This window comes from Lampetra planeri, chromosome 12 (assembly GCF_965212315.1).
Source record: "Lampetra planeri chromosome 12, kcLamPlan1.2.h2, whole genome shotgun sequence".
NCBI lineage: Eukaryota > Metazoa > Chordata > Hyperoartia > Petromyzontiformes > Petromyzontidae > Lampetra > Lampetra planeri.
Window position 1 is genome coordinate 10,375,146 of NC_136118.1, and position 20,279 is coordinate 10,395,424.

At 40.9% G+C, this 20,279-nt stretch overlaps 1 protein-coding gene and 1 long non-coding RNA gene across 4 annotated transcripts in view; one reads left to right on the top strand and one right to left on the bottom strand.

The window, feature by feature from the left end:
• Positions 1–12,225, top strand: part of LOC144721669 (cytosolic purine 5'-nucleotidase-like) — a 63,230-nt gene extending 51,005 nt beyond the window's left edge. Inside the window, exons 18-25 of one of the 3 annotated variants that reach the window (XR_013585945.1) lie at positions 2,890–3,068; positions 3,997–4,224; positions 6,408–6,591; positions 7,388–7,491; positions 7,700–7,850; positions 8,966–9,147; positions 9,671–9,806; positions 11,792–12,225. Coding sequence is in view for 1 of the 3 variants with exons in the window: in XM_078599495.1 (XP_078455621.1) it covers positions 2,890–2,916 (27 nt within the window). In the remaining 2 variants the exon portion in view is untranslated. Of the gene's footprint in view, positions 1–2,889; positions 3,074–3,993; positions 4,225–6,407; positions 6,592–7,387; positions 7,492–7,699; positions 7,851–8,965; positions 9,148–9,670; positions 9,807–11,791 lie in introns of those variants that run through there. The other 2 variants (XR_013585944.1, XM_078599495.1) reach the window with 2 other exon arrangements.
• A 710-nt stretch (positions 12,226–12,935) lies between these two features.
• LOC144721670 (uncharacterized) lies at positions 12,936–18,831 on the bottom strand. Its single transcript, XR_013585946.1, has 2 exons — positions 17,928–18,831; positions 12,936–16,826 (listed from the first exon to the last, which is right to left on the bottom strand). It is a non-coding gene; the product is annotated as an uncharacterized LOC144721670 (long non-coding RNA).
• Positions 18,832–20,279: the final 1,448 nt, after the last annotated feature.

Below are 20,279 nucleotides of genomic sequence, written 5' to 3' on the forward strand. Positions count from 1 at the left end.
TACCCGATTAGTTCAGCGAATATGCGGTGATGGACAAATACTACTGGGCCACGTGATATGAAGTCGTGGGTTGGGCTGTGTATATATTCCCCACTCCTGAATTTAATAATGGAATATTGAAACAAAGTAAAAAATAAAGATGACATCTCGTTGTCATGAGTGTCCATCCTCTGTTGGATGCATTCACATCCGATGTGGCTAAACAGAGCTTCAGCGCCAGCCATAATTCTCGGACACGTTGCATTTCTTGGGTGCCACTGTTATTATTCTTAACCGTCGGCCATATGTTGTTCTCGAATCTAATTTTGTCTCGTTCGGTCTCTCTAATTCGAAGCGTGAATCTCTCCACTCCTCTTTGCACACTTCTGTACTGTTCATTAATGACCCATGTTTATGAACGACGTCATAGCAGTTGAGGTGGACTGATTAAATAGAGCTTATTCCTTTCTTTGTATCCCTTCGGTGTGATAAAAACGTCTGTTGGCAACACACCAATGGTTGTGTTTCTCAGCTTATACAGCTGCATGCATTACCACCTCTGCGTCATGGCTTTATCTGTGGAAACAAATGAGGTTTTGCCGGATAACACATTTTGTTTATATTAGTGTGTCTACAGCTGGGTTGTAATTATTTATTTATTCCCGGAAATCGTGTGAAAGAAATAGCGAAACGGTAAGAAATATGTCTAAGAGCTATACATTGCTAAGTGTTTAAAAATGTCAACCGAAAATCGAAAGCAGCTGCCGGGGTTTGTATTGTTCGGGGCCATCCATTTAGTGCATACGCATGGAGGGGGGTTAACCCAAATGCGTAGCTTGCGTATGGGGGGAGGGTCTACCAGAGGTCGCAACCGGGTACCCGATACCCGTACCCTACCCGATACCCGGCTACCCGTACCCGGCCGGGTACGGGTACCCGTTTGCGACCCTGGTGCGGCCGGGTACGGGTACGGGTAGGCCGCGAGTCACTGGTGAGTAACCGTTTGTCACTCATTTCCCAACGTTTTGTCTCTTCTCACAATTCAAGTTCCTAGAATCAACTCACCCGCGCCTGCAACATGGCTTCATCCCAGAGGTCGCAATCGGGTACCTGTACCCGTACCCTACCCGATACCCGGCCGGGTACGGGTAGCCGGGTATCGGGTAAGGTACGGGTACGGGTACCCGTTTTCGACCCTGGTGCGGCCGGGTACGGGTAAGGAATCAAAACCCGTTTGCGACCTCTGGGGTCTACTGACAATGTATGTAAGCATAGGAAACTGGGGGGGGGGGGGGGTGAAGCCTCGATAATAATTTGTCTACATTGGCCTTCAAATGAGCCACAGTTCAGTGTCTCCAGCTGTCAGACAACAAGTCCTGTCGGGAGAAGTGGGACTGTGGGAGAGGTGTCACTTCGTGTGCCACCGTGCCCCTGACTGCGAACTACCACGCAGCTCAGCAAAATAAGTGGCCAAGGTGCGCAACTTAATCCTTTAATGCAGCTGGCGGTGGACTATCTGTTTGCTTAAACACGTTCATGTTATTCATCCTTGATCGTTTCTGCGTGGATTAAATATAGGCCGTTCTATAGGATTCGCGGGGGGGGGGGGAGGGTGTAAGAAGTCCGCGGGCGTACAGGGATGGGGGGAGGGGACACGTTTTGACATATTTTTGCGTGCCTACTCAATGGATGGCACCCTTAGCCCACTGGACGGGACTTGCATTACCGAGTTCGCTAATTCGATCTCCCCGTGCGGTATGTTCATCCAGCAGCATACATGGGCACACTCACAATCGGCAGGTTAGCGTGTGGTAGGATACAATCGGTATGGAAGTGTAGACCAAGAGTTGCCTGTAGTTGAGGCCCTTATACCAGCGGTGGCGTGAGCAAGCAAAGCAATTGCTTGAAACGAGTGCAAATGTACCAATGATCACGCGTGCCGATCCGTGTCATTCCACTGCAAACGATGACTGGTTGCTGACTTTCAGGAACTGATGCCGCTGCGCTGTGAACCTAGAGACCTGAGTTTGATTCCTGGCCGGGGGTGCTGCAGTGGCTAGGAGATGTTAATTAACTTCCTCGCCTGCTATGGAGGCAGTCGCGGGTTCGATCTCGACCCTGATGACGTCTGTGGTATATTTGGAGTTTGCAGCCTCTCCCGTGGTCGCGTGGATTTTTCTCCGGGTCCTCCGGTTTTTACCTCCATGGTTAGAATCGACGTGCGTTTAGAGTATTTGGCTGCTATAAATTTCCACATGATGATAAGCCACTCCGTAGAGCTATCATTTGTGTCCAGATCGCTTCTGAAAAAGAGTTACATAGCTCAGTGGGTCTTACCTGGTAAAATAAAATAAAAATACCTAAACTGGTCATGTCCCCACCTCTGCCCACCCATTTTTACCAAACCACAAAGACCAGCTTGGTGAAAGATGTTTATACAATCATTACAGACTGACATGGCATGAGGGGGTCGTATTCTCGCAGGGGATGAGCAAAGGGCTTCTTCTTCTTCTATTTTCATACACCAAAATCTGTTGATTTATGTTACTTTCATATCTGCACGTGATTCATTCTTACCGTTAAACCTTTTCTTTTAAAACTCCTGAAGTTTTAATTAGTTGGAACTGAATTCAGTCTGAAAAAAAATATAATGCATCATTATAACCTTGAGTTTTTATTTCATGACAACTTCCCAACCCCTAAGTCTGATCTAAAGCGCTTTTAATTAGGCTCCAGGATTATGTGCTTCCAAATTCCAACATATGCTTTGTCCTCCATACCCACACACAGCTGCGGCCTTATCTCTCCAAAGCATGCGATGTGGGATGAGGGCCAATGCCCAGAACCAATGTCCTTCATTGTGGGGAACGGCTTTGCACCTTGCCATAAATGGTCTCCTTATATTCGCAGAATTTCGCTCTCCACGTTGAAGTTTGAGCAGGAACTCGGAGACAAGCGTCACCATTTCTTGACTCCCTGGGTCAACTGTATGTGAGGAATCTAATTTGGAACTTCAAATCTCAGCAATTAATTTTAACAGTAAACGCTGAAATTGAATAACAGCTTGGCAGGGTTTGTTAAAGGAAGTGGTAAGTTGTACACATTTTACATCTCATTCACAACTTTATATACGTAAAAGTGAAGCACCGTGATTTTTATAATTTATCGCAGCAGCTTTATTATATTTACTCTATTTAAGTGCATATGTGCAGTAATATATAAATTCACTACGCGCGTTTTTGCTCCACACATGGGATATTTGTGCTCTGAACAGTCACTTGTGTTCGATTCCTGGCGGTAGTTAACATTGGTGGTGATTGATAACTTAACCGTCACTTCGCCCCTCATTCACCAACCTGCACTGCCCAGCGTGGTGAAGTATGGTTGAACAACCACCATCACGGACACAGCAAGGGAAGATATTTCAGCAGAAGATTGATAACAAAGTTGTATATTATTATGCTTTTCTTCCTATTCTGAAAAGTCAATGTGAGAGGGTCATTATTTGCATTTTAAGTAAAGCAGAGAATATTCCTACCCATATTACCATTGGGTTGGTGTTCTAATTTCCACTGGCAGTTAGAAATTGGAAATTCCACATTCCTATGGAGCTACTGTGGCAAATTGTTAACTACCTCGCCTGGTTTAGAGGAGTTCATGGGTTAGATTTCGACCCTGACATCTGTATATTTGGAGATTACATGCTATCCCCGTGGTCGCTTGGGTTTTCCCTCCACATTTCTGAACATGCGTTTAGAGTATTTGGCTGCGATACATTTGCACATGATAAGCCACTTCGTTGAGTTGTCATCTGTGGACAGGTCGCGTCTGAAAAAGAGCTATATAGTTCAGTGGGCTTTACATGGTAAAATAAAAAAGTAGTTTAATTGTTAGTTTCGTTTCATCGCTAGAACAACCACTGTTGACTTTCCGCAGTATTGCATTTAATTGTACAAAATTATTCTATCGCAATCTTTTTTTTTATCATCGCTCACTGTTCCTGTCTCTTCGCAGAAGATGAGAAAAACCATGCTGGTGCCATTGGTTTTTATGACCTCTGCGCTGCTCACGGTGGAGACATTCATTTGTAAAGGGCCTGGCAAGCGGCTGAACCTCAGTCGGAGGAACATCACCGAGGTTAAATCATGGAACAAGTCGTGCTACTCCGTGACAACCATCGATTTGAGTGGCAACAGCATTGGAAACATTGGCAAAGAGAGCTTTCGACCCATTCAAAACTTAACGGTGAGGGCGTATTTTAAACAGCTAGCATAATTTGCAAATGATGTATACAGCTATTAAACGCATTAAGTGTCTATACAGGGTGCTTCAAAAAATGTTCATACTTATATGGGACTATCGTTTCTAATGCAAAAATAACGGATAATATTTTTGATTCCAAAGAACACAGGATGAGATGTTACTATCCTTTGTGCAAGCACTTCCAAGAGTTCATGAACAGTGAGCCTGGTGAAATTTGGGGAGCGCATCGTCAGTAGTGAACCTTTGGTTCCTAGGGTGTGTCGGCTTTTCATACTATACACCCTCCCCAAAGGCGGCCAGCGACAGGGTGATCAATCCTACGCTTGCATCCCATTCCCTATTAGTCATAGGAGTTGCCTTGTTGTTGATAGCCAACATCCCATGGGACTATACACTGTAACATGATAACAAATGTATGTTAATAGCTTCAAAAAGTCAAAGATCGCCATCATTGTCAACACATGGCCTGGAATCTTCTCCAGGTGGTCTCCAAACCCCGGGGGCACATTTCTTGTGGTAATGTTTCAAATTCTCAGAAGTGTTAACATTTTTGTTGAAGCACCCGGTATAAGGGATGCCATTTTTTCTAGTAGTAATTAGAGCCATGACCAATAGCATTCTCATTAACAGCAGAAAGGATACATATACTGTACTCTATGCTCAACAGGCCTTGGCTCACATTTTGGTGAATGCAATTTTCTTGTGAAATCATGGCGATTAAAGCTGAAAATGTGAATTAACACGGTACAGTGTAAGCACATTGCATTAGCATACTTTCCAACTCTACCAATTAGGTCTGGTAGGCTGGCAATTTTTTAAAACCGCAATACTGCACGCTAACCAAACGGCTTTCAGTGCTATTGTGAACATGGCAATACATACTTTATATATTTTTTATTTCTTTTAAATTTATTTCAAAAATGCATTCATTGTAATGCAGTAAGTGGGTTTGAAATACAGACGATAAAATGTACTTTGTTGTATTTATTTTCATTGTTTATTTCTATATATGTTTTTTTAAAATACATGGTTAAAAATATATTCCAGAAAATAATTGTTTGATATTTGTTGCTTGGACACCTACCTGCCTGCCTCTCTTTGTTTCCAAAATGTCGGCACACATGCAAGAGTGTATTTCGCTATTCATATTTGCTGTATATAATTAGTGAAATCAATTATTTTTGGTAGTAATAACCCATACTTTCAACTTGTAATGAGCACATACTTTGCTCGCCCTCGAAGAGAAAGAATGGCTCTCAGTGGCGCGAGGAACCACATAAGAGTGGGAAAGGCAGCCAGACAGTGAGCCAGCATCTAACTAAAAACTATTTTTGATTGTTTACCAGGTAAGGTTCACTAGCTGTGCAGCCATATTTCAGAAGCAACCTGGCTGTCACAAATGATAGCTCAACGAAGTGGCTTATCATCATGTGGATATTTACAGCAGCCAAACACTTTAAACGTGGAGGGGAAAATCGGAGAAAAATCCACGTGACCACAATGGGCATATTTATCTTATATGAAGAAAGAATCAGAGGTCTCCATGGGAGTCTTTGTGAGTCTGGGTCTCTGTGTGATTGTATGGGTTTCAGTAAATCCATGAGAGTCTATACAATAACATTTAGATTTAATCCCGCCCTCCCTCCCCGCCGCCCATGTTCTGCGGTCCACTATATATTTCGGTGTTATTGAACAATCAATTAATGTTCATACATGTGGGAGGAAAGCAGAGCACCTGGAGAAAACCCACGTGTACAAGGTTTTAACACTCTATCCGATACAGATGGCCCACCACCGCCCGGCAGTAGTGAACGGTTTTTACAGCATTTTCACATTACAAATGCTTTCCGTTGCTATATATGTTCACATTACCTCTGGGCAAAGGACACTGGTGCCTACATTTTTTTGTCAATACATTATAGCAATGCTACACGTTCAGGGTGTACAACATTCAAGTGTAGCCCCCAGCAAGTGGATGAATTCTTAAAAATTCAAGAATCGATGTTATGGCCTTTAGTGGTTGCACGGATAACATGAACATATGTAAACAAACACATTTTTAAAAATGTATTGTTGTACGTGTGAATTGATGCCTGTGTCGTGATCTTAAGAATATATATTAATCCATTCATCGATGCATTATCCACCCCAACTGCTTTGTCCAGATACTCTATCTCAATGCTTCAGGCTTAGAGAATTTGTCTGAAAATGCCTTTGGAGGAAATAAGTGTTTGGAAGAACTTTACTTACAGGAAAACAAACTCTCTGAATTCCCCACGAAACTCATTGAACATCTACCAAACCTGCACACTCTCAGCATCTATTCAAATCGCTTCTTGAAAATTAATGGTATGCATTCAGTACGCTTCTTCTTCTTATTATCATTTAATCAAATATATCAAATTAAGTTGTCTCATATGTATTAATGATTGCAATATACAAGTGTCAGTAAAGTGTAATTAATTATAGATATATGAATATAAATATGAATTATCATCTGATGACTGGAGGAATCTTCATGCTATTTTGGCCATGGGGGTTGATTGGCCACAATTCACCATTCTGGTTATTTGAAGTGGGGGCCAATGGCCAGGAATTAAACTTGTTGTAGTGTTCTAACAACTGCAGCACCCCCCCCCCCACCGTATATATATATACATTTATGTATGACAAAGAATTACGTCAATCATTGAAGTATAAAATCAATCCCATTCAAATTGTAGTAATATTTATAGAGAAAGACCAGTTTAAATGTTTTTTTAAGTTCATATGTTATTACATTTCTATAAATCTATTTTTTATGAGGAAGCTGCCTTTTGTGAACATGTGTATGTGATTTATTTCGGATTTATTATTAGGTTTTACCCGTGTATGTCATTCAGGACTCCCTTGCAAAGGGTGTATCTCAATCTGATCTTAAGTGGCTGAAGTGACATGGATTTAAATGACAAATCAAATTAAGTTCATTGTGAAGCTGTAAACATGTCACCATATACTGCATATTAAAACATATTTATGACCCTGCTCGAGTAAAAGTCTGCAATAGCCTGAGCTGCATAATGGACAACATTGGATATGCACCCACTAATTTAGTGATATAAGTTTTGTTTGTTTCATATATCTAACGTAACTACTGGTTCATCAGATTTCAGCAGTCGTAATGGCAAATTGAAGATGCTCTCTCTTGGGCCTCAGTTATCAATGCGTTCTCCGGACACACTGGATTTCCGTAGACTTAGAAATCTCAAGGTACATATGCATTAGCAGCATCTCACATACTGCATTCGTATGTCCATACCTGCACTTCACGGAGATTGTGATATTTTAAAAATTAATTTCAATATTCATTGAGAATATGCATTTTGCATGTTTTTTTTAAATTCAAATTATTGACACATTTAAATATATTGTACAGCACTGCAATGTAATTTCATTTTTGTTTTCAATGTACTTGTAGGTTCTTAATCTGACGAAGATGAAGATCGTGAACGTGCCACATTTTCCTCCATCATCCCGCATTGAACAAATTGATCTTTCAAGCAACAACCTGACATTCAACGCAAATGACTTTGAAAATTGCGAACATCTCGAAATCATTAGCTTTAAAGGTGAAGGCACACCACAGGGATTGGGATCATGCCATTAGAGTTATAAGCTCTCTATTAATCACACCGTATTTGTGAGGAATTTGTTGATTCATCTCGTTAAAGTAAATAATAAGTGGAGCATAGAAAAACTATACTCCAGAACTCCTCTTATGCATTACCATATTAGCTTCTAATAAGGAAAGCTGTAACAAAAACTCCTGTGTTCAGAGGTCCTATTCCTAGAATTGCTTAATTATCTGTGATGTCTCGATAAAGTGGAGAAAATGTGTCGATAACCTTTAATGATTACAGAATAGTATCCTGGATATTGGTTCCCACATTACCATGGATACGAGGAGTTATTGTATAATTTACATTTACATTGCAATCTTTATTTTATTTTTGACAGACTTAGGCCACAATGTAAATTATGCATACAACACACACTGTAATGCCTTGCATTCTTGAGTAGAAAGTATTCTTGCCTTATTAAAATAGTTAGATAATTTAAATGTTCATTATTTTGAGATCATTGTTAAACTATAACTAATGTGATGGGAAATGCGAGGGCAAATCCCTGACACCACATTTTGCCGATCTAAATTGGATGCAATACGCGCAATTACGTGTAAATGCTGTTGTTTGGAAGTGATCGGTAAATTCACCCACCAAATCCAGAATCTAGCACAATTGTTTTGGTCGTCCCTTACAACAGTTTTTGTACCAGTTTAAAGGGTACAAACCTACTACTATATTTTGCCACTGGTAAAAGAGGTATCATAGTGTAAATGCTTACCCCGAGCTCTCAATACTCTGATAGTGCACTGTTTTTTGAGTTGGACGCCTTTTGGCGTCATCTGGTCCAACACCAATGGAGACTAGGCTCTAAAGAAAGCTGTCTCGGGTGTGGACCAATCAATTTCAAGGACAGTGCATATCATTACCATTATCAGAGTTGTTTCTTTCTGTTTGCATTTTGACTGCTTGTGTTGCGGTTATTGCAAACATGATGCCTTGTATAAAGGTGTCAGTTTTGTACCAGTTTAAAGGGTAAAAAGCTACTACAACAGTACAGTTGTGTATACACTTGTGATGTTTCACGCACTGAAGCTGTCTCCTGTCCGTCTGTCGGCCAGCGTGTAACATCGATAAGCTCGTCTTAGACCTATTCAAATCTCAAAAGAATCTCACGAAGCTGGACTTGACTGAAAATCCACTCAAGAGTGACTTCCAGACAAACTACAACGTTATTCGGAGCCTTGTGGACAAGAAGGTTCAGGTTGAAGTTACCTGCCGAGAATGCACGAATTTGTGCAATGTGAGTGCTTACTGCGTGACGGTCTGCCCGCAGTACATCTTACCGTGTTTTTACAGACTATAATTTCATATCCCGTGTATTACAAAGTAAAAGTCCCGTAGGTGTGTGCGCGTGTGTGAGTGGATGATTCACACTCACACACACACACCAACCTTCACGTGTCCTTGAAATGCATATAGCCTGGCACAAGCGCCGTGCGGACGTTACCGCTACTTAGTGGCGATTGGTGGTTCTTGTTGATTCGCACTGGGCACAAGTGTGTTGGGGTGTGTCTTACTTGCCGGAGCATCTACTATGAAAAAAAAAATCCCCATTTTAACGATATAACGAAAATAAAATGTCTGTCAGCCAATATGTTTACCTTTTCTCATATATCAGCAAATTGAGTAAGCATTATTTTAAGTGTTAGCCTCTTATGAACTGGAATGCAATTATTCGATTATAACAATTGACGCTGGAATGGTATGTATATAGATACCTTCATGACATTTAATAATAACAACAACCCTTTTATCTTTTACAGAACAGCTTACCAACTCTGAAAATAGTTTGTCATGCACATGAAGAAAGATACGATTGGTGCCCAAAACAATGTCCACAAAACAACTCTGCTGTGAATAGTGGAGAAAGTAGCATTAATTACACACTCTGGATCATATGTAAGTGAGCACACACAGCATCATTTGAAATGTGTACTTTAAGGATTGGGTTATAAATGTATATGAATGTGCCGTATGCTGAACTTCTTTCGCACCGTACGTAATCAACCGTGCTGAAATCGGAGGTACGGGGAAAGGTGCAGTTCTGTAATTAATTGTAATTAATTGCCACTTGAAACCCCTCGATTGTAGCCAGACGTGGTGTAATAGCTGGGGGGGGGGGGGTACCCACACTTTAACCCACCACAAATGCGACCTGCCGATTTACTAAATGTACACATATTTTTAAAAGTAATAAATGATTCTGACACTAATGCGAAGAGATAGTGTTTGAACCGATTGCCGTAGGTGAATCACTGCAAGAGCATCTCAGACTTCGAAAGTATCTCAGATTAGCACGGTTTGGCTACGTAGCACGTGAAAGAAGTTCAACATACATACATAACCATACCATGAGTCATTCAGTTCAGGTGCCTGATAAGACGAGTTTGATGGGTGGCTGGGCAGAACATGAAGGCACACCTACTGTTAAACTAAACATGACATTGTCGACCATGTGTTTTAACAACAGGCTGTAACTATACGCATAAATGTATTCACATGTAACACGTAGGTTTTCGCGACCAATATTATTCCTAATGAAGGTTTTTGTGTTAGATGGGGGGTAAACGACACATTTATATTTACACAATGTAATCCATAAACCTTTATTATGAATGTATTAATATATTTATGCATTTGTATAAGGGAATGTTAAACACATGCATATGTGCACTCTCATGGCTATATATCTATATTATTGTGTTCTTTAGGCCTCTGGTATTACTAATTTGGAAGGGAGACTGCTTTGTAATAATAATTACATCTTATGTAGCGTCTTTCACAAAATGACAAGGCACTTACATCAATAACAATGGGGATGGGGTTGGTTAGAAGTGGCTCTGGGCTAAAATAGGAAATGCATTCTGCAAGATAAATGTTTTTAGACGGGACTTGAAGATCTGAACCGACCCGCGGACTACCGACAGCTTTTGGCAGAGAGTCCCACAATCCAAGTGGCACAAAAGCACGAGGCTCAATCGCCCACGGACTTGAGCTTCATCGTGGTGATGCAGAGGGGACCTTGGGCTGCCGACCTCAAGAGTTATTGTTTAAAAAAGAGTAGGGGTGCAGCAACTCCCTAAATACATGGAGGAGGATGTCTGTGAATACTCTGCGTAATTTGATCAGCAACCAGTGAAGTGATGCAAGAAGCGGGGCGATATGTTCTGAACGAGGAGTTCGGGCCAGGACACTAGCAGCTGTTTTCTAAGCAGGCTCGAGTCGACAAAGTACCGTACTCGAAGTTCCAGATGGCTCGGCGTTTCATTCGTCAAAGTGTGAAAAAAATAAAAGCACGAACCAATTTCTCCGCATCAGCGGCTCAGAGGACGGGACGTAATCGGGCAATGTTCCGTAAATAAGAAAAAAAGCGACCTTGACGATTTTATTAATGATGGTCATGTTGATTTTATTAATGCGCGCCTCAAAGATTAGAGATGGATTGAGGGACACACCGAGATTTCTGGCTTGCTTAGCAGGCCGTACTTTGTGACCATCAATCATCACACTGATCGGACCAGCCTTTACCAGCTGGTGGTATAATCCAATGAGCATAACCTCCCGTTTTATACTAATATACCACCTGTTGTTTACTTAAGCATCGAGGTCTCCAGTAGATATCAGTACAGCAATAGATTCTTAAATCTATCATATTTTTTGCGTGTCTTTTATTCGGGTACACCAGTTTCCTCCCATATGAAAAAAACCCCATTAATCTGATTGGCCAAAGAATCCCAAATGCAGGACCATCCTGGGAGAGTCTTGGAACTCAGTTTTTATCGAGGTGAATAGAGATCATTGTTTTAGCGCATGCATTCACCAATTTAGTTATTTGTTTGTTGTCTAATTTTTTTCCCGTTTTAACCACCCACCCCCACACCCAGGTATATTGATGGTCGTGTTGATTATGTTCATTACAACCATCATATTTTGCAAGATGAAGGGATCAAGAAGACTCGAAATACTAAGACCAGAAGGCTCCAGCCACAATACAAACAAAACTGACGCTTAAGTGTTGTGTACTTCAAAATAGATCATGCAATTGATTTCCCCTTCCACGTTTGATTCTAAAGCTCTCAATTTATTTCAATATAGTCTGTGGTTTCTAAATGCCATTCATGACAAGTCACCCAGTTGCGTTAAGTGAATCGTTGAGTATTGTTTTTTTCTTCTAATTATCTGTTCACATCTTACTATTCACATATTTTACATCTGAAATAACGTTAGTGCAAGTATTGTTTAACTGCTAACTAAGCTGAATGTATTACGTTTTTGTCAATTCTCATTTTAATAAAGTGATATTATCACACGAGTGTCAGTTGCGTGTCGTTGTGGATTCCATTTATTAAAAAATTACAGAATGCCTTTATTTTAATTAGATACCATATAAAATACCCTGCGATGTGTTTGCAGGTTGCACTGTGCGTTGCTTGACGTGATGACCGACGTTTCACCCCATGTGCTGAGAGCTTCTTCAGGAAATTCATTCTCAGAAGAGCACGTGGCGCTAAATTGACAATACACAACATGAAAGCTATACAGCTACGCTATGTAAACTTCATGTATTAAGCATGTATTAAGCATGTCAGCTGTATACCTCATACACCCTTGGCAATTCAAGTCGTCTATGTTAAATTCGTGTTGCTACCTTTACATTTATAAGTTAATTCAAATTGGTAACGTTTCTAATTTGTTTCGCTCCAATACGACGACGCCTCCACCAAGTCGCACGAGCAGCCGCGAATGACATCGCGCGAACTTTCAACTCACCACCTTTCAATGCATAGACCTTGAGAAGTTTCGGCATTGCTATGTTCTACTTTACACAAGGGGGCACTATTTACTTAAAAAAAAACAAATCTATGCTGAGGTTAGTCAGCCCCTGACGTCTGTGTCCATTGCAATATTGATCTGACATGGGCTACAAATGCAATGACAATTGCTTGCTCATGCTTTAAAGTGCTGAATTGAATATTCACGTTCATACAGTACAGGTATTGGCATATTAATGAAACAGATGAATAGTAATTAAAATACACAGGTTCAATTTTTTATTCCATCTAAAATTAATGCTTTTTATTCACCAGCCAATCACTTTTCCGTGTAATGTAAATAGTCACGCAAATAGTGATTTAAGAAACGCAAAATCATGCTAATAGCGCCTCCAATGGATATTTGCTCTCTGCTTTTAAGGTCTCTCTCGAAGTGGGTTGAACTCAATCAAGGGGTTGTTTTGTGCTTGAGTTTGTCGCGTCCAGAATTCCATGCGGCCGGTGCCCTCGTCGGCCTTCTGAAAAGCTCGGTCGACATGCGGTCTTCAGGCGGCTGCCTGCAACAACAGCGACAAACACCGAGATCGCCACGAGTAGCAGCAGCAGCAGATTCATATGCTTATATTTAGTCTCACCACATGCTGTATACTGTATTATGTATAGCTTTCTCCCTTCTCATCTACAAAATGCCCACCACTCCAACAACCTAAGCCCCAGTCAACTTTTGGTTTAGCCATGTTTGTTTGTTGTAGTACAGAGTTAGACTGATGGCCTTAATCTAAGTTGTCTTGTGGTTGTTGTTGTTTGACTTGCATCCCACTGGGATTTTTGCACACAGCGTTGGTGTACGGTGTTTTTTTCTGCAATATTTTGCTGTCTTTTCTTGGATTTTCTGTTTGCACTTAGTCACATATTCACTTTAAGATTTTTTGTTCATGTTTTTAGTTTGTTGCGGTTGCACCCGATTCAAGAGCCGAATGGCTCACAGGGCTATACCTAATAAATGAACTTGAACTTGAACTTGTTCAAGGTTAGTTCACTCCTCACCTCTGTTTTAGCTTTCTTTCCCCTTTCAACCATTGTGAAAGTAACCTAAAAAGAAACGTTTGATTCTATTTCCCATTATTCTACGATATTAATGTCCATCTCACCTACTCCTCATTTCTACAGCGTCTTGAAAATCAGTCAAATCGTACGATCATAAGCTTGTTTGCATGGCAACAATCATAAGCTATGACAAAATATTGAAATACAGTACAGTTGTTTACAAATTGTTCCTTGTTTTTTTCTAAACGTGTCGAAACTGGTCCAGAGTTTTTTTTTTATTAACACATTCTCTTGTGGATAATATTGATCTAGAAAGCACATTTGCTTTTGTGTCTTCATATAAAACATTTGTGGAGACATGAATTGTGGAGACACGAGTCTGCTTTAATGTTCTTTTACGGTATGAGGATGTATTCATGTTAGCACTCGAGTGCAGTATTTTTGCATTTTGTTGAGTAGTCAGGCAGTGGAGGATATGTTTTCCATCTGGAGTAACACTCTCAGCTTTGTAAAACTTAAATGCTGAGCACTTGAATCGTGCTCTGGTACACGAATACTGGACATTACTGGTCTATACCCCTATTAAAATCGTAACAGGTACGATATAAAGTAGCTTATATATGACACAAACATTGTTTTATATTTATATTATTTTATTATTTCCCTTCTACGTGACTTTACGGAAAGAACCAAGAATATATTGCAAATATATTGAGTGACAAAATCTTGATCATATGTTTAAAAAATGCATACGAGCGATACAGAAATAATGTCATTGTAAGTGAAAGCTAAGAAATCAATCGCTTCACATTTATCCTCAAATGCGTGGGTCTGCCTACATTGCTGTTCCTCCTTGTAACAAAACTACGATCATATAGCGTGAGTCAGGAACACAATGTCCCGCTTTACTGAATCGAAACAAGTAAACCGCATTATGCTATAACCCTCGCCGTCAACTTTCACGAGTTCACAAAAAGGTCCCAAACGCTGTGGCGGTTTTTGTTCGCGAAACCAAGGAAACGACTGACGTTACAGAACGGCTTCTTGACGCAATTAATGGCACGTAATAGTCCATTTCCTGGAAAAATTTAAAGCTCCTCGAGCATAACACATCTTACACAATATTCACTGCGCAAAGCTGCCACGCACTGAGACCAATCTTTTGTGCAGTACAATTACTTTTCAAATGTTCATTGCTTTGTCTTCTGTTTTTTGGGAAAATTAACGTGTGTGCCTTAGGTGCCTGGTTCTGATTAAGGAATTTAATTGTTTAACAATCATATTGCTTATTGTGACATGCACATTCATTATAAAATGTTGGAATGATCTGTTTAATTTCTTCAAGTAAACTGTAACAAAAATCCAAACTGGCATATATATATACATTTTAGCTATTACTGTCCAATGAAAATGTTTCCAACAACCACCATTCATTCACCACTAAGTGCCGGTAACGTCACCACGGCGATTGTGCCAGGCTAGATCCGCTCCACCATAGGTCCTGGTGTTAAGGACATGTGCCTGCTTTCGCTTTTTCGTCACTATATAACCGAGCAGATTTTCCTTCTTGGACCTGGCGTGCCTCTATGATGTGGGGATGTCCTGATGCCAGAATAGTGTATGGGCATAACTCGCTATACATTTGGGTTGCGTTCTTGAAAACCTGAATGTAAAGTGGAAAATCGTATATGGAAATTTATTTTCCCATAAGGTCCCATTACATTACTAACCTAAGGTGTGTTCCTTAGAAAATATTTTCTAACCCAAAACCTACAAAGGCGACACTTTCTAAACACAAGTAAGATATTTTCATGCATAAATATTGAGAATAATGACTGGACAGGTATTTAATAACAAATACTGTGCACTAATTTAGCAACACAGAAACTGTTGCATCGTGTATGAGACGATGCTCTGGCGAGATTTTTGAGGGATGGAGTGGTTAACTGGGATGGTGGGGGAGGGGGCAGAGTGGTGGAACTCCGCGGCTGGGCTTGCTAACAGGTAGTGAGGCTATGCAATATAGCGGCCACGCAAACGGCCTGGAACAGTGTAAAATGCACGCACAGATAAACAACAATGTGCATTTACTATACTATTATTGAGTTTTTCCAAAAATATATAATTGAGAATACAAAAATACCGTTATAACGTAAAATGTGTCAACCAATCATCATAAATCGGATTCACGTATATCGGAGTACACATATTGCTGATTACAAGACCATGGGCTGCACATAAGTTTAGCAGCCTCATACCGTTGTTATTATGCTGATGTAACCCATGCCTTCCAATCACTCCAGCCCAGGTGCCTTTATTAAGGTGGCCACTTTAGCTCACACCTGTGCCAGGTCATCGAAGGCATCTTGCTAATCAGCCTTGCCTGCATCCCTCCACGACCATTCCTCGCCTCTTATTGATGGGGAGGCGAGCTCACAACAACAGACTGGGCCTCACAGCTTCCCCACACCTTGCCTCTAAGCTCTGACACCCCCCTTGTGTTCATAAAGAAGATAAATTCCCTGTTGTTGAGCAGTTCCCTGCCCCGAGTGGAGGACTGTCCACCCCTCAATAATGACTAAAGTCAGCACCAGTCTACCAGGTGTAATGTATTCCATGCAGGTCCAGGCAGTAACCAGTCAGGGCTACCCGGCAGAGGGGTAGCAGCCTCTCCTATGCAGTGAGCATTCGGACATTCCGCGTGGCCAACCGCCAGGAACTCCCTGTCGTGGGGGAGAACGGGGGGAGCGGTTTTTGGCCAGAATACGTCATTGTCCCCACAGAGTCTCCGGCACAAGAGCTTAGTTTGGTGTTATCACCATGGTTTTTGGTGAAGTAATAAGGGTTTGAGAGTTGACCAATTCCTCGCACACAGAAAAAAGGATGAAGCACAGACACACAACCAAGAACACATCGACAACAACCGCCATTCGCCACAAAGTGACGGTGACGTCTCCACGGTGCCTGTGCCAGGCCAGGTGCACTTTAAGGCCACGCGAAGTGTGGAACGCCCGCTGGCAAGAGGTCACGGGACGGACCCAGCAGGTGCCATGGGTTGATTGACAGAGATGACTGGCCGATGCACCACCTGTGCCCCCTGCTGTGCCAACACATGGACACGCACACAGACACACACAGCTATATGCATAGATACATAAACCATACAGAAATACACGCGCAAATGCAAAGTACTTGACACCTATAAACACTCAATATTTTTAAGGAAAGTATTGTTTGGTGGTGCCTGTTATACATTGATGAGTTAACTTAAAACAAAATCTGAATATACAGTACATAGTGAGTATTTTTTTAATTCCTGCTCTTTAATACACTCATATTTTATACAACCACAAAGTTTATTTGCACAAGAAAACGCTGCCATGCTTACGTAATATTGACCACAATATTAGTGTAATGAGTTGTTACTATGACAATCAAAGCATATGACCTATGTGGTATAGAACACCCAACAAATACGCTCCTTTTGTTATATCCCTTGACGGTTTCTGCTGCTTTCATTGCATTTTACAAGATTGCGTCTAGAAAATATGGATTATAGTTCCCGCTGAAATATTTGAAAGGAGCAATGTTCTTTATGGATATAAATACTAAAATATCTTGCAATTGAATGTTACAATCGAAAATGTATATTATATGATAAATGTGTATGGTGTTTCAAGAGCATAAACTTATGAAAGTGCATTCAGTATCTCTCTGAATGTGAAGTCCTGTCAGCTAGCAATCTGTTTTATTGAGTGATCAAATCTGGAGATGAACCCAAATACTTTTTCTCTCTATATATAATGTGTGGAACAGGTATTAAAGGACCGGAATCAAATTAACAACTTAAAGAGGCAGACGGGAGCAGGTTAAAATGCTTGATTATGAAACGTAAACATAGCAATGTGCCTAAATAAGGTTTTAATCAGCGTGCACTACCTGCGATGAAATATCCAGAAAAACACAGCCCAAAAATATACAGCAGTCACTGGAGAGATGCACGCTTGAAAATTGCACTGAGACACAAAAAGAGGAACACATGGACCAGATAGAATATGCAGGTTAATGACATTTCAAACTGTTTAAAACAGTGGGCTCGGGGCAGGGCACGTCGCTGGATGGACTGTGTCCGAGCGGACATCAACCCAGGAGGTGAAGTGGATCAAGCAGATTGAGTGCATGTGCTGGGTGGAATTATTACATTGCAGAAGCATGAGAGATGGCGGGCAGCTTGCGGGAGGCCTTCGCCCAGCAGTGGATTGAGCATGGCTGATGATGACGACTTCTCTCTTGACATTTTCAGGCATGGCGGTCTTAAGTATGCACAACGTCTTCCTCATTAAATAACATCGGCAGGCTTTGCAAATACAGCACCTCACCTGTGTCCACTCATTTTAGCCCTACAGAGGCAACACTTTGAAGAGAGGTTGACTGCGCCAGTGTCGTTAGGCAGAACGCTCCTCCTTGCGTTTTTTTTTCTTCCAGGTGACATGAGCAGCTGATTAACGAATTTGAGTTTAAGTGGAAAGCAGAGGCATTGTATCAGTGGCTTCTGCTGGGCTGTTAGCATACATCTCCTTCTGTGTGGGTTTGTCGGCTGGAAAACACGAGGTGGAGTCCCGCTGCCTGGCTGGACTGGAGCCACGGCATGCCCCCTGATTCCTACCACAGCACAGAAATGCCACTGCTGCTGTGGTCACAATGCACTCCTAGCCTGAGGGCAGAGTCCTCGGTGGCTCATCCATTCCATACCCCTCTCCAATAACAAAGCGCATGTGCTAAGGTTAAGCAAGTTCACTTGCGTATGGGTTAACAAGAACATGATGTCAGATATTTAAACAGTCAACAGCATATGAATTACAGAGATAGATTCATTTTGTAATAGCCTTTTTACCATCTAGCATTTTAGATGTCGTCGAGCTCTCATGTCCACAGCAATGAATGAGTGGCAGTGATCATGAAAATGCAAGTGTGGTGTTTGGATATATGTATGTATGCATCTTTAACTTCTTTCCCACCCTATACATAGCCAATCGGAGGTGCGAGAAATATAACAACCCTTTGTCAATCCACTGCTTGATGAATGCCTCCCCATGCCATCTCGTGTCATGGGGTCTGATTGACAATAATTCACCACCCTGGTCAGTGAAATTTGTGAGAGAGGTGGGGGCCAAGGACCAGTTCAGATATCCTTCACCAATATTTACCCACGGCCAGTTATCTAAGTCAGGTTGTCGAGTCAAGCGACCGGTGCAATGGTGTATATAATAAATAATTATTCAGTATAGATGTTTGGTTTAATGGTTATAAAGGGAAGAACGGAATCGCGTGATTTAAAAAAGTATGTCGGTCAAAACAAATGTTTGAATTTCAGAAAATATTAGTTTGGTTTCTGAAGTAGAAGTATTTCATACATGATTTGTACAAATATCAAATTCCAAGTGTTGACTATACTCCCTATGAACACACATATTTTGTAGATTAAATGTCATAAATATTTGTAATGTTCTTTCACCGTTTTGTTGGGAATGTTTTGGTCCTCAACCAGCCGCATGTGTGACTTATTACATTGAACATTCATATATCATCGTTATATTTATATATTACATCGTTAAGAAGATGAAGGTGAGCATCATGATCTCATGTCACCCACGTCACTGCATTGTGAAATATAAGTGACTCACGTCGAGAGTAATTTGACATGTTTTCGTTGTGTTTGTGTGTACGTTGTTTAGAAATCCTATAGTGACTGTATACAAAATATGTACTATATTATTTCAATCGTATTTCTTGACGTTTAAGAACAATTGCTCTAAATATAGATAAAACGTGTTCTCAGTATAGCTGCGGCTATATTATGGCTTATAATATTTTACATGATGTGCTCTGGCAGGACTTACATGTGGAATTTGCAACGGTGGCTCTGACTGCAAGTATTGTGGTTAATGTAAGCATGATTCCTTGCAAAAGGTGTCAGTTTTGTTGCCAGAAAAAAAGGGGAAAAACCCTATTAGTATATTTTGGTACTGGCAAAGGAGGTCCCAAAATATAATATTCTTTAAGGTCCTTCTATTGGCATGGGAGAGTGTGATATTCATGTTTTGCTATATTGTTAACAGCAATGAACAGATATGCATGGATTTCTGCCACCTCCATGTGCTTTGTTATATAAGTTTGGATTTTTTTTTATGGTTGACCTGCGAAACAGATTTACTTTTCAAACAATCCGTTGTAACATAACACAGCGTAGACAATACACAGAGACCACAACTTGAATCACGATCAGAGTACACATAGACTACACAGTCCACCGGTCTTTAGAACAAACGATAACTCGCTTGCAGAGTGATGTAATGACACAATATTCATCCTTCAATTATGTGGCATATTAAGGTAGTAATGTGTTATGCACAGGAATGTGTGCATTACCTGATTAAGTTAGTCACACGACCACGTATCGTGTGTCTATCTGAGGGACTTGCAAGAGGTGGCCCCAGACAATGATACCTTATAGAGATGATGGCTACCTGTGTACCTGCAACTGTGAGCTGCA